General features: G+C 29.4%; 1 protein-coding gene across 6 annotated transcripts in view; it reads right to left on the bottom strand.

Annotated features, from left to right (window-relative positions):
• Window positions 1-16,500, bottom strand: part of LOC132950760 (neurobeachin) — a 258,518-nt gene that overhangs the window by 104,182 nt on the left and 137,836 nt on the right. For all 6 annotated transcript variants that reach the window (XM_061022312.1, XM_061022314.1, XM_061022310.1 and 3 more), the window contains 2 exons: window positions 11,328-11,454; window positions 3,668-3,768 (listed from right to left, as the gene is read on the bottom strand). In XM_061022312.1, coding sequence (XP_060878295.1) covers window positions 3,668-3,768; window positions 11,328-11,454 — 228 coding nt within the window. The remainder of the gene's footprint in view (window positions 1-3,667; window positions 3,769-11,327; window positions 11,455-16,500) is intronic.

Below are 16,500 nucleotides of genomic sequence, written 5' to 3'. Positions count from 1 at the left end.
TTGTCGCCGTGCTGCCCCGTATATGTATATTGTATGCACACATTATGTTATATTATACAGGTAATCTGGGAGAATCATACGGCGTGGACCCGACCAAGTGCGCACTAGTTGCGTTTGAAATTAAGTCCTCTATGCTCTTTGAAAGAGCCTCTTTCTGAACCTACTCCGAACGTTTAATTTACGTTTACCAGCACAAATTAATAATATACAAATGGAAATAATCGGATTACAATTTAACATAATGTCAAGGAACAAATACGTGAGTTGCACACTGTGCTTAGGCACAATAGATTATGGAATTATTCGTGACTACCATGATATTGTATTAATAATAGCAGGTATAGGTGCCTAATAACAATAATTAATATCTAACCATCAATTACATCATGATAGTAGTAGTAGATAATGTATTGAAGATAGTGTAGTCATAGTAAAAAAGAAATTTCAATATGGTAATGTGCGATAAATAAAAGAAAAACTGTGTACTAGGTACATAAATCACTCGTAAGTTGTAATATCAATGGACAGTTTTTACCTTCCCTTTTTATGTTTATTTATTTAAAAATTGCAACGTGTAAATAAGGTGTGTATTTACCGAACAAATATAGGTACAACAAACCAATTATTCCAATGGCACATACATTGCGTAATGTAAAAAATAAAAAAAATTATAATAGGTTTACCGTATACGTTGGTAAGACACGTAGATGAGAGAACAACATTTAAAATTATTGAGAGGAGACACTTCCTTAACTATATAGCACAAAAATCGATTGTAACCATGTCGGTAAAACGATATTCCAACGATAATTTGTAGGTGGATGTAGGTAACTATTACGTAGGTAACTATTAAACCGATAAAAAAAATGCATCACATAAATAATGATAACGCGCAAACATGAAAACTGTACGAGTGGAATGAATAAAGAATTTTAAGTATTAATTAAGGTTAGGAATGTGAACACACAGCTACCACCTATATAAGACATCTACCGCCAAAATGGATAAAATCCCGAAGATATTTTAAGAGGCGACTGTGTCATGAATCATGATCCCCATTCCGCAAGATAGTAAAGATGACGATGGTAGTTTTAATTTATGAGATTATATATGTTTATAGAAGATTAAAGAACTAAGAAAGGGGTTATATAATTTATGATGAAGTGTTATTATATTAACGACAAAAAAAAGTGATCCTTAAATGGTGCTCAGGATAAGAGACTTTTTGAATAATTAAAATAGATACTAGAAAATTGTATAGGCATGCTACTATACTGTACCAATCAAAGTGTATTCTTATGTATAATGATATTCAAAAATACCCTTAACTATATTGAAGATAAAATTAACGTTGAATCAAAATAAAAAAAATTGCTTAACACGATTACAATAATCACAAAAAACTATTTTTTATATGGCAGTTTCTGTATAGACAAATCGACAATTGTAAATATATTAAGGCACATATGTTACAAGCAATAATAGTGTAAACATTTATATTATTATCCAAAAATAAAAAATAATAAAATAATAAATATTGGCTCGACATCGTGTATGCACACTAAAACATAATGTGAAAACAATATTATAGACATAACACTGAACACGGTTTTTTTTGTTTTAATAATAATTAATGTAAGGTGGGGGGTCGGGATAAAATTAATTATTAATATTGAAAAAATAGTTATAGAGCTATAATAATAAAAACAAACCGAGTGTATTTTAAATTTATTAGATACTCCACAATATAAAATCATTGATGAAAATTAATAACTGTATTGATCTGGTTGGATTTATTAAAACATCAAGTTCTCAGAATAACTTAACAATATTAAAGTATAGACCTACAATGCAACATAATGCATTATGTATATTTCTTTTTTTTTTATTTAAAAAAAATTGTTTTGTATCATAAACAAGAAAAAATGGAGTTTGACAGATATCGGTCATGGTTGTTTACTTAGGCGCAGACTAAACGATAAAATTATATTGGTACGTTATGAATTATGATAGATGTTACTGCTACACACGTCAGCCAAAATAATAGAAAAAATAAGGGTATATTTTAGAAACAGCTTTATAGTGACTGCGCGTAGAGGTTTTTTACCAATATTATACAGCAATAATTGAATGTTTTTTAGCAATTCAATGTTTTATTTATTTTAAATTCATACTTCCTAAAAATGCGTACGCTACCATACTATTCAACTGTTTATGGATGAAATCATTTGAAATTAAAATGTAAAAAAAATGTAAAATATATAGTATGTATATAACCTATCTATGTATTATAATTTATTTATTTTTTCGTGTACCTACCTATATAATAAATTGCATTTTTAAAACATACCTATAACAATGCATACAAATGTTAAATATGTAAATATTTTCATATATATGCGAAGTAAAATATGTATGAAACTAAAAATTTGTATCATATTACATAATAGTTCAATAACTCAAAGAATATATAAAACGTAAAGCAAGAAGAGAAAAATGACCCGATTAAAAATTGACCCAAATCCTAAATTATAAACATACTTAAAATTTAGTTGGGAAAAGCCTTTGGTATAGTTCAAAAAGGGACAGTATCCAAAGCACGCAATATTGCAAATATATGGGAAACAGCTAAGCCGATTAGGGTGATATTTTAAATAAATGACAAGACAGAAAGGTTGGCAAAATATCTATATAAAAAGTCAAAGCGTTTGTAATATACAATCTTCAATTAAAGCTTAATACTATTAAGATCCTCCCTTTGAAATTACACTTTACTTCAAATGCGTTAAATTCAAAATAATATACTGTAAAATACTTATAATATAGATCAATGTCGAGAAATATATTAAACAACTACCCACAATTAAATTGTGAGAATATTAATATCTACAAGACCACAAATATGAAACATAATCAAATTAATTTTCAAAATGTTAATGTCACTATAATATTCTAACACTTATAATACCTGTACAATGTACATATTTCTTAAAGTATTTTATTCATATCTAATAAATTACTTAGGAATAAATAAAATATTATTGAATAGTTTCTTTAATCAACCAAACCAAGCCCTCGCATGTATACCTCCATCTATTGTGCTTATTGTAAAAAAATTAATACAGTTTGTAAAAATAAAATAAATATGAAAAAAAAGGTTCAATATCGTATACACAAATTATAAGCTACTACCACAGTACCACCCATTAGATAAGAAGAAAGACTATTTAAAGATCCAAGATAAATGCCAATCCAACCAGTGGTGGTTACCAGTGTCTTGCAGTATGCCATGGTATAATATGGGAGTGAGGAGCCAACAGGGGTTTCAGTGTTCAGTCATTCTGTTATCTGTTTGTATTTTGGCGAAATTTTATTTAAAAATGATCAAAAGTCAGAACCATTTTAAAATAATATTTTAGAATCAACATTTAAAATAGTACATTCCGAATTATTAGTAATTGGAATTTGGAGTAGACCACGAGAATGAAAAAAGGTATTTAGTATTCTAGAATAAAAATACAAATAAAAAGTATTTTTTAAGTATTTAAATACAAGTATTCGAATGCTTAACAAGACTATACTATACCTATTAATATTATATTACATTCAAATGTATACCAAACATTTATAGTTATAGCGTAAATTAGACCAATATATTTGTATTTACCCATTTTCCGTTAATAGCTTTCATTGAACCCAGTAGTAGTTTTAACTCTTTTACAGTTATACTGAAACTAGCAAGAACTCCAAGCATATCAATCAGAAGATCTGAAAACATATAAGTAAACAAACGGTTAGAAAATATTTAAAAATCAAAATAAATATAATAATTATTTATAAAAAATAACAAGTTAACATTTTATAATACCTAAAACAAACAATAGATAAATTATAAAAAATTATTATAGGAAGTGTGAAATACAAGAGCAATCTCTATCATTTTGTATTGACTTATTGATTTCTCGACATTAAAAAATGTAAAACAAAATAGGTACCTATAGTTAACGTTAAACAGAACCTAGCTTACACATGTTTTAATGTGGTTATTAAAGTAAAATGTCTTTATCAAGTTTTTATTTGAAATCATAAGTTATACATTGACTCGACAACAAAACGGTGGGCAATTGGGCACCATACTATATACTTAGTGATATACAGTAGGTGTCAAGTGGGTCACTGTTATGGGTGTGTTCGATTTAAATTCATTATGATATACGCCATTGTATAAGAAGTATATTATTTCTTGATGTTTTTTGATATTGCTATTAAACTAATTTATTTTACTATAAGTATTACGGTAGGTTAATTTTACTTTTGCCAAAAACAATGCATTTATTATATTATAAATGTTTTAGGTATATCATAAGTATATTATTGTTATTAACTTTTTAAAAATATCACCTTACCGTAGACAGTGTAAAATAGGTTCGTGGTTCGTGGTATTTATAAATAACAGGCAATAACTTAAAACTAATCCTAATGTATTGGAAATGTAACTGTGTATATTATGAATTATAATAACTTATATAATATCCTTTAAATTATTAAAGTATACCTACCCACGGATAATATTTTTAAATTACTACAAAATAACTGTAGTCGTTATTCTTCGTTTAAATATCTAATTTCGTGTAAATTTAACCTTAAAATATCTATAAAAAAACACCGAGCTTATATATTTTTTTAGATTTTATGGTTATTGTATGGACTAGTTATGAGAAACCCTGTTTTATATTTTCAATTCATAGCTATATAAATAATTTCTTGAACATTTTATAAATTTCTAACTACCTAGGTATAAAATTATTTGCAATTTTTCGTGCCTTTGTCAAAATTTGAACTTTTTGGAAATGTTTATAAAAAATAATTATGCCTATGTTCTTTATATTTTGAAATTGCTATGATAACGATAAATGTAATAATTTATATACATAATTGATGTACTGCAATACAACCGTGAAGTATCATTATTCATTAAACATATGTCTATCCAAACTATAGAATAAATATAGGTTTACATTGGGCTTAATAAGCGGCAAATTTACAACATCCATTAAAAACATGATCATGTCTACCATGTATTATTAAATGATTATCGAGAGTTTGACAAGATTGATAAGTTTTAAAACTAAGCATTTCATTTTGTTAAGCAGTTAATCAGTAAGTATATAAGTGACACTGTATTATATAATATAAACATTAAACATATATTATTTATTCTAAAATTCGATTAATTAAGTGTGGACGCATAACTGGATGAATAGGACATTATAATATACGTTAGAAAGCCATTTAATGTCAAATATTAATTGGTTTTAATGAAATATTGTTGTTATGACTATACTAAATTAACATTCTAGTCAACACTAATGTATAAAAAGTACACGTTGGTTTCTTGTTAATTTGTCCCAATTTTCCCAAAGCACTCCAGGTTAAAATACATTTTGAATGATATAAATTATAAACAACCAAACCAACACAACCTAACGTGTGTTGTGTCGTTAGCTCGTTATTAATATTCAATTTAACAAAAAAGTGTTTAAAGCCCTTACTTAGGATGTTAAACTACACAAGGGTAATTGTAGTGATAAATTAGATGTAAAGCATCAAGGTCACCGTATAGTACCTTATAGTATACCTTATAGTCAAGTATTATCACGGAACCGTCCATTACAACTAATGATATAATTAATGATCCATATATACAGTGTATACAAACCACTATAATAGTGGTCAAATGAGTCAACGACAATTTATATAAAACCTTTCTTCATTAAACAATAAATGTTACGCATTGGGTTCTACCACTTTACGGTGATCTTTCTCCTCGTAGTATATATTATTATTGATTTATATCGTATATGTTAATAGTCCCGGTGCCAGTTTTTCAAATTTTTCACAATTCTATATAATTTGAAAATTAAATTTTATATTTTAGTTGCCACCTTAATTATAAGATTTTCCACTAATTTACTACCCGATACCTATTTAGGTGGGTTGATAGGGTGTATTATATCGACAAAAATGACTTTACGGGAATAACTCTCAAGCTTTGTAGAGTTATCGGATTTTGATGACTATTTTTTAATCTTAAAGAAGAAGACTTCCTACAGCCCGCAGCATCGATCTCTGATTTTGTATTTTATTTCAAATAATTGTATGAAAAAAATTGTAAAAAAATGCTTTTTATCTTGTATTTTTTAGACATATTATAAAGTTTGAGAATAAAATATTGAAAAATAGATCAATGCGGGCTGTAGAATATTTCCCTCTAGCAATTAAAAAAAAAATTATGAGATTTGGTTGATTTTACAAGGCGGTATCGTTATTCCCGCAGAGTGTATTTTTGAGGACGAAATGACATCGGCACCGGATGCCTTAAGGTTAATGTTGACATTATCTGCTATTTTTGGCGAATGTAAAAATGTTGAATGAATATTTAAAATATACAAACAGTCACTGAGTCACCGGTGAATGTTAGAATTAGTAGCTTTGATTTTCATAATAAATCATTATGATAATTATCAGTATTGTTGCTTACCAATGTTTATCTGGAGGTTAGAGATAGGTTTGTGAGATTATTAGCTAGTATAGGCATAAACAATAAGCTAGTATATACTAGTAACTAACCTAACCTAATGTTAAAAACCTAACGATTAAAAATATAGCAGGCACAAAAAGTAACAAGCTGATAGAATTCTAGGATTATCTAGATGACAGTTTATTCCAGCCAAACCTGGTGATACTGTACATATCTGAGTCCTCGATGTTGACCGAGGGCATATAGATCCTTCAGTGGCATAGTTACGGAGGGGAGGCGGTTTAAGGGGTTTTCAACCCAGGTTAGGGTTATACATTTTTTATATAGAAATTATCCGAAAATAAAAATGACGTTTGGTTTAACTAATAACTTGTATCATAAATATACTTTAAAACCCCTAATTTGTAGGCATTTGTTAAATTTAAGAAAATATTATTTATATTAAACTGTTAAAATTATTTATGTAATTCAAATAACTATCTATCGTTACCCGTTTTGCTTTAGTTGAAATATTCTCAATTATTGGTTTTCGTCAAATTTGGTCGAGTATTTTTTAGTATATTATATATGTACCTACATCAACCAAACAAATAATAGCAGTCAGCAGCTGTTACTCGATTTTAAATTTAAACGTATAGAGTAACTCAATTAGCCTAAATGACAAAATATAATTCAATACAGAAAATTATATCCAATCATATTAACCATTTTATTATCCACCAATGACTTCCCTGCCTTTATATAAATGAAAAACATATTCGATTTTCATGACCTGATACAAAACACGATGTGTGTGCCATCCTATAGCAACCTATATACGTGGGTTGAAAAACTAAGCCATACAAACCCACCTCGAGTCTCGATGAATCTATTGACATAACTTTTAGCGAAAACGGTCCAGTAGTTTTTGTGTCCATAAAGAACGAACAAACAAACAAAACAAACAAACAAACAAACATTCATTTGTATACCAGCACCGATGTGCGACGTCATAGAACGAACGCTATAGAATGCACGACATAGAGCTATTAGCAAATGTTCCACACCCATAGCGAGTTTCACATGATATTAGGTAAGTGCATGCACCATAGACGCGCGATGTCCAAGTACGCGCGAGAAGACGGTACGCTACGATACAAACTAATATATTATAACCATCCATTAAATGATTCTTAAGAATTGGGTTTTTTTTCTTAGGTACCTGTGGACTATCGTGTCGACAATACAAATATGTTGCAGAAATATGACCTCATTCGGTCAGTCGTTCGGAAGTTAAACGATCGTTGTGTCGCACTACAGCTGCAGACGATCAGATTACAAGATAAGATTTTTATAAAAAGATTATATTATATGTGCGCGGAATACGCACAGTCATTGAGTTCGCTGTTACAAATTCCAATGAAATTGTCGCCGAGAGAATGGCAAAATAATAATATGAACGAATACGAACGGTGGAGTAGATGGGGCGTATGAATAAGAGACCTTTCGTTGGGATCTACAGCCTGTATTACTAAAGGTGCATAATATACGTTTGTATTTATTGCAATAACTTTTTTATTAAATAACTATAATTCCTACATTTAAAATCGATATGAATGAATTGAATTTAAATTTCCTTAAAGTGACGTGGATGCAGTATTTAAGCACTAATTAAATTAAGGAACGATGACCGACAAGAAAGATACAGCCTATACACTTAAACATCTATATCCTAAAAACAGAACTTAAACATAATAATATAATATATATATAGTATATATTATAGTATTGCCGAAAGTAAAAAACAAATTAATGAAAAACTGATGGGCTAATATTTCTTTTTTTATGGTTAAAAATAATTACTATAATAGGTATATGTAAAATAAAAAAATAGTTATAATTATTGCGATTTACTCGATATTTATTATATTATTTTACATCAGTAAAATGAAAATAGGTAACTCATAATAAAGGAAAGAACCCAAATTCCTATAAAAATCCATATTTGGTCAAATATATTTTGTACTTTCAATGCCCATTGTTAAAATCACGCATTTGGTTAAATAAATATAAAAAACAATTTTTGATAAAAACACACTTTTTTCCTTCTATTTTTACGTTTACAAATTTTATAGTAAGGGTAAAAAGACATGTAATGGCCTTGAAAACATCTTTGTCGTTGCACGAGGTTTATTTCCACGAGATTAAATAAAAATTTTCTTTCATCGTTCACTCATTTTATGGATTCACGCATCGCTAACTAAAATTAGAGGTTTGTGTAAGTGAACAGAAAAAACAGTTTTGATATATTATTATTATGGGTAGGTATTAGGATGTGATAATTTGGAAACCAGAGGTTATTGGTGGTCGATGACTGGTTACTACTGAGTCGGATCAAGTCGTGAAACCCTGCAGCGGAGTCGGCCAATGGGACAATTTACAAATCGTGTTTAGTGACTCAGTGGTTCTTAAACTGTGGTCCTCGGCCCATTTGGATTACGCACTCCGCTGGGAGCCCACGGCGCTATCAGTGGTCTCAGCTATGAAGACGTCATAACAATTATATACCTACCTGTACTGCTGTACAATAATGAAATTCTTGGGTATAAGTTCAAAAGTATATGCGATTATTTTATACTTGAGTTATTGCAATTTTTTTTACTTGTGTACCTATGAGGTATGTTTCCTCTGTAATCTTTATAAACATGAGATCTATTGTTAAAAATGTAAACGTAATAAAAAAAAAACACTTTTGAAAGAAAATTGGAAAAAGGGTCCACGGTTTGACAGTTTTTTTTTTTATCGAGGTCCACTTCTAAAGTTTGAGAACCGTTGATGCGTATATACTATTAAATATTATGCATAATATGTACTATATACGCCCTAGATATACTATATTATATTATACTTGTATATTATAGTAATTATATAATTATATTATTTCAAATCGGACGATCGAGGAGAACAAATGATATCCGTCACAGGTACCTTAATATTAGTACATTTTACACATTCGACTGAGTGGATTATTGTTGTACACAACATTATTATAATGCAGTATATATGCGAGTGCCAAAGCTGTACAGCACATCATGTGTACCTAACCCCCTACGGCCTACATATATTATAAGACGCAGCGAGCATTAAACCGGAATTCCCGTAAGACAATAACGGCTTTGATGCGATTTGTAGGTACTCGTACCTACCTACATATTATAATTAGACGATTGATTGATTAACTATATGCATTATGACAAAATACACGACGGAGACATGTCGTATGAGCGATTTACGGATACGAATAATATAATATGCATAACAACTATAAACGCGAACAAAAATATTTGCTCAGCGTTTTGAAAAATTGTTGGTACCATGGTATGCATACAACGAAAACCGGTAGGTATTCATATAGGAATCGGTACCGATACGCGTACCGCGTTTCACCTTCGTCGCTTGTTTGATTTAATAACGTTATTTTAACGTGGAAAAATCGATGGATAAACACAAACGTTAAATAAATATTTATGAAGGCTAAAGGAATAAATATTATATTTAGAGTACGGGGCGGGGATTCGATTGATGTTATTTTTCTAATTTGGACGAAATTTGATAATTCGAGTAAATAAAATAAATACATATACACGAATAACGCGTAGCCACGCGCACGCCGACAGTTATATTTGTTTATTACGTTTACACATCAAAATGTTACCATAATCGTTTCATAAAAGCACATCCGAGAACTAATGTAAGGACCTATAAAGTTTAGGCAAATGTGTACCTGTAATTGAAAAATGAAAATATTTGGCTAGCCTAGAACGTCATTTATACTGAAAAAGATTATTGTTTTTTTTCCGTGAAAAAAATATGAACTCGTTGTGCCTAATATGTGAAATAATAACGGTTTTGGCGTAATGAGTAAAATATATTATTCAAAATGTATTGTCATTCGGTCGGCGGCATACGTAACGAGTGTATTATGCTTCTGGCGAATCATTCATTAAGTTTACACTCTTTGTAAGCCCTTTGTAAAATTTGGTGTTTTTAATATTATTCAGAAATATAATATTGTACGAACAAATGGAGTGCTGGCGACAAAGTTGTTATCTTAAATACGAATGGTTTTTCGTCAATTTAAGGTCCTGCAGCGAACAAGAATACATTATTTCAAAATTAATACAAAATACATAACCGTAATGATTCGTTATTTTTTGTGAATACTGAGGGGAAATTACAATTTACAAATTAAAAAGCAAAAATTATAAAATATTCATAATTTATATTACCTATTGTCCTATATATTATGTATATTATTTTTATATTGGATTCGAAGTAATTATATTATTGTCCACTTTGAACTAAAATTTGAAATTGTATAACCGTTTCGATGTTAAATTTGTATTATTTAAAACAACCATTATTTAAAAACGGATTATTTTGTTACATGGACATTTTATAATATATATTATACGGTCAAATATATAAAAAAAAATATATAAAAATAAAAACAGACAAAATATGTAATATTAATAAATCAAAAACACTGTAACTCCATTATAGTGCACTATAAAAAAAATATATATAAAAAAAATAGGCATATTATATTACAATACTAAATATATTTTTTTAAATCTTGACGAGCAATAATGGCACACGATCGGCCGTCAATAAAATATTCTGTTTATATTGCGAACCAAACGACGACACGTCTTGTACCTAGGTACTATATAATATATATGTTATTATATAGCTACTCACTCAAACATCAATATTCGCGTTATTTATCGTTGAACATTATTATTACCTGCTACGACGGTGTCGGCACGCGCTAGTCTGTTTACGACCAGCTCAATTAGTCCGACGTCGGTGCACGCTTGCAGATTTCTAACGGATTTCCTGAGGATAGCAATGAAAACGCTCCATATCTCGGCCTGAAAAACGAAACGTGACAACCAAATTATAATTGAATTTATATAAAATACATCATAGGTACACCTAGGTGTTACTATATAGTATATATACGGATTTTATATGTTATATTAATATATTTTTTTTTTTTAAATAAATAAATTGGTCTGCGTCGGATGCTACTTAAGAGCACGCGTGCCGTAAATAATAATAATATAGTAAGACATTTTTCCGGGAAGGTTTAATCAACGAAATGGGAACGTCGTCGTATATAGAGTAGCTTTTGTGCGAGTGGAACGCGCCCGCATATACCCTTAGCGCTCACCACGTATATACACACCCACACACACACACGCACACTCGCACGCGCACACGAATGCACGACGAAGACGTTATACAAATGTAATGTAGGATTTTTGAAGGAGACTGGATGATATAATATATACATATTTGAAGAAACATCTATTCATTTTTATCTTTACGTTTTTATTCATACAAATTCATGTGAGGGTTTCGGTCGATTACTGTTTTCAATATTTCTCCCGCCGTTCTACGGTCGTTTTGCTCAATATGTAAATAACAATATATATGCGCACAGGTTTTTTTTTATAGTTCAATATAAATATATATATATGTATATATGCATAATATATATATTATTTTTTATTTTTTGTAAAAAGGGCGGTAGAGAGGGAAAGAAAAAGCAAGCGGTGGAAGTTAGGGTGAAAAAATATTAATTTCGAGCTTTGTGCTCGTATAAGCAAAAAAAATATACAAAATACTGGCCAAGGCTTAAAAGTATACACACGCTCACACACGCATACACGCTCACACACACACAAGCACACACAAACTCACACTCTGGAACTCGTATATGGAAATGTGTGAACTTTTGCACGGCAACCTTTTCTCATTTAAATAATATGATCTGCATCCGGTGGCGGTCCTTTCCGGAGGAACGCGACTTGTTCAGAAATCCGCACATCCGATTAAAACAACACCTGTCCCTGTTTAACGGGCGTGATTTTGAATAATTGTTTTCGAGAGCATTTCGGCGGCGGAGATGTATGTATAGGGTACACGTCATCAAACACCCGCGTATGCAGCACGCCGATTAAAACTTTTCACTTAGACCCGTAAACTCGCTAAATTTGTAAAGTATATGATATGTACCTATATAATATTATGCACGTCCGCGGTATCTTAATATCCATATAGGATCTGGTATCTACGACGTCACACACGACATATTAAGGTATCGCCGGTACTCTTGGGTACTCTTATATGCGTTTTTAATAAGACGCATGCACGAAAAAAGTTTTCTTTTTTACCACTTTTTTTGTTGGAAGGGGGGTTTAAGCACAGTAAGGGCATGCGTCAACCGTTCGGTTTTATATACATATTATACTGTTATAATGTATATATATATATATATATATATATATATATATACATTATACATACATATACATATATACGGTACAGACATAATTGCGTTCCAGAGTGAAATAATTATTCTGGTTTTTTTTTTTTTTAACTAATGATAATTTAGGTTAAGTATAGTTCTAGTATATAGTTATAATATATTGTTGTGAATAATGCATATATATTGAGCAGTAGTGTTTGTACGCGAGAGTACACATTTTAACTTCTATATATTATGCATGTACGCGTTGTTTTTTGTACATATGTATAAATACATCTACCTACCTATATTATTGTGTACGGTCGGTTATTTTTATTGTTGTAGGATAACTGGAAATAACTAAGCAAATAAAAGTATGCACGTCCATTATCCCGTAACGTTCTACAAAGTCCAAAACTGTTGTTATAACATAGGTAAAGTATATCAAACGTAAACAAGTACCACGCGGGTATAGGGTAGAACATTTGAAATTAGCGTAGGTAGGGTACACAATATGGCACGTAAACTAATAAAGTGTAATTAATATTCAAATTTTTAAATGTAAATTTGTATCTTCGTAATTGGTTTCATTCCGAGATGTCTGAGTTTTTATTCTCGCAATGTAATAATTAAGACAAAATATAGTGGATATTCAAATATTGTGATCGTATTGATTTTTGTCTTCACTCGTAGGTAGTGTTTCATTTTTCATTTATTTTTTTCAAATTTACCTCACAGAATAATATAATGTCTTACCTATGTATATAACGTGTACAATTTTTGCTCGGTGTTATATTATAGATACGATTAAATATTTAATATTATATGGACCTATTTATGTAGTAGGTACGTATAGTTTATATAACACCAACGATTTCGACGGTAGATAGCTTACGCATACAAAATGTATAACCTCGAATAAACATTTATTATTTTTTTATTTTAACTTTAATCGAATTTCCTACCGAAAGAGTAATTCAAATCAATCATGTTTTGTCTGCGCGATAAAAACCAAATGTAAAAATGTAATTATTTAATTTTATAGGTTCATATATATATATATATATATTATGTAAACAATATATATATTATGTACATAACACGTTCGCTCGCATTGCGTATACGGTATACCCTACAGAGTTTGGAATTTTTTCCAGCATTGTAAACAGATATGGAAACTTTACATGACTTAAACAAAAAAAAATAAAATAATAAATAAATAAAATGGTTTAAACACCGCAGGATCCCCGAAAATATTATACATCGCGTTGTAGAACGTCACACCATATAGTGCGATCGATATTTATTCACTATTGAGCAAATATAAATGTATACGTTTTGTAGAAAAATAAATAAAAAATCTTCATAAAAATTCAATACGGCATCATATTGAGGGTTTCAGTAAATTAAACACCATAATTATGTTTATATAGTGTAATATTAATATAATAGCGCGTATGATGAATATAATATACGCTTTGTGTCATTGTTCAAATCAAACAATTAGAAGATTGGTAAAAGGTACCTACGAAAAGCTTCGGATCATTTGGGTGGCCGTGAGTTAACAGTGAAAAGAGTTGTGTCACCGTGACGTTAAATTCCATTTTAATTGAACAAGTCATTAAGTAGGTACCTATATGATCGATTAAGAAGCTTCTGCGAATATTGAGATATTATAATATTTGAGGAGACCGAAAAGGTATTTTCAAAGTCCATTTATAAATAAACGAGACATAACGATGACCACTCACAATTTATGTTTCTCATTAGAAAATTAAATGCTTTCAAATTATTATAGTTAGGTTTTTACTGTATTTTTCCAGATTTTTTTCATCAGAAATCGAACTTTTCATTAGGTTGAATAACAATTACCAGTTATTAAATTTAAAACACAAAATGTTCTTTAAGTAAACTAACCATTGGTCTGACAGAGTTTAAAGAGAAAAATACAATAATATACAAATCAACACTGCAGTAAGAAAATCATTTCAAAAAAATATCATTATCTGAGAATTTATTCGTCTCGGTAAGCATTGATCTTCTTCAAAACCATAACAACATTGCGAGTACTATGGAAAAAGAAATTTTTCTTTGTGATACAATTTAACAAAGAACTGACAATAGTAATAATAATAATAATAATAATAATAACAATGTAATACAAATATTTTGAATTTATCATACAACATAATACAAATTGTATGGTCAACAGAACCGATCCTTAATATTATAAACATACAGTAATGATTTTTATAGTATGATAAAGGATACTTTTAATTATTATGTAAACCTCGCAAGCTCCATTTTTACAAAGAAAAAACAATAACTTTAATTTATCTATGCAGCGCAATGTGAACATTTCGTAAGCAGTACAATGTTTTCGAGTTTAACAGATTTTAAATGGGGTCGTTGTATTTGCAATGAGTATGGAGTGTCATAATATGCATGCAACGTGAACTTAAAATACAAATTATTTTCAATAGTGACAAGCACGTTGATGAAACAAGGCAGTGATACAAAGCCGTATTTTGAATAAAGATAAAAGGCTCTTTGTTTGCACTTCGTTTTTTAAAAAAAAATGTTTATGAATACGGAATCATTTAGGAAAAAAAAATAAATATGAAATGAAAACACAATTGTATTTTTTTCTCTTGCATATACTGTTACAGCTCCGTTATTGGAGACATGCGAGTACGGTATTCGCTAATGAATTCCGAATAAATTAAAATGGTTTTCGTAAATGAAAATACAGATGCAGCATGATATCATCGAGCGAATAAGTCCCCCACCCCCCAATAAAAAATCGCAGACGTAACATAAATCAAATCAGAAGTGAGTGATTCATTTTCTACGCCACGGTATAAATATATATTATACATAAAAAAATAATAATAATATTAATATAATTGTATTGAACCAAGGCTATACTATAAGGTATTTGATTTCCTGATTGATTAAACATACCTAAACGCTATTGAAACGCTAATGTTTGTGACGGACAGTACAAATATTTACCCTTTGATGATTGGTCAATGTATGCCTCCATATATTACACGTTTATTATATTAAGTTAAAGTTTTTAATCGAAATAATTTTGTTTTAAATTAAATACGTATATAATAAACATACCTATTATAATAGCGTTTACCACAACAAAATATGTTCATACAAAATAAAACAAAGTTCTTATAGTCTAATCATGAAGAACACTGATCAACTAGAAATTAGCAGAATTTTTAGAAATTAAAAGACATAGTAATTAGTATAGTACCTATATAATATATTCAATTATATTATGACGAAATTCAATGTTGTATTAAATTCAATCGCATAATAAATATTAGTATAGGTATATGATTTACTTATATATATGCATATAGAACATTAAAAATGTTGACCGTTAATAAAATGTACCCAATGCGTAAACCACACAATGTTATGCTGGATAAAACACTGAGCAAAACTAAATTGAACATCCACACGGTATTGATAGTGACGCACAACACCCTGATTAACCAAAATCCGAATAAATTATTGATTTAATATACCAGATATATATTTTTTTTTATTATGATATATACAGTGGTAACCCTAACGGCTGGTTACAAACTCACAACATTGATAAATTGTATGGTCTATAACAAAAATACATTACTATCCAACT

This window comes from Metopolophium dirhodum, chromosome 8 (genome assembly GCF_019925205.1).
Source record: "Metopolophium dirhodum isolate CAU chromosome 8, ASM1992520v1, whole genome shotgun sequence".
NCBI classification, from domain to species: Eukaryota; Metazoa; Arthropoda; class Insecta; order Hemiptera; family Aphididae; genus Metopolophium; species Metopolophium dirhodum.
This window is presented reverse-complemented; position numbering and strand designations above follow the sequence as displayed.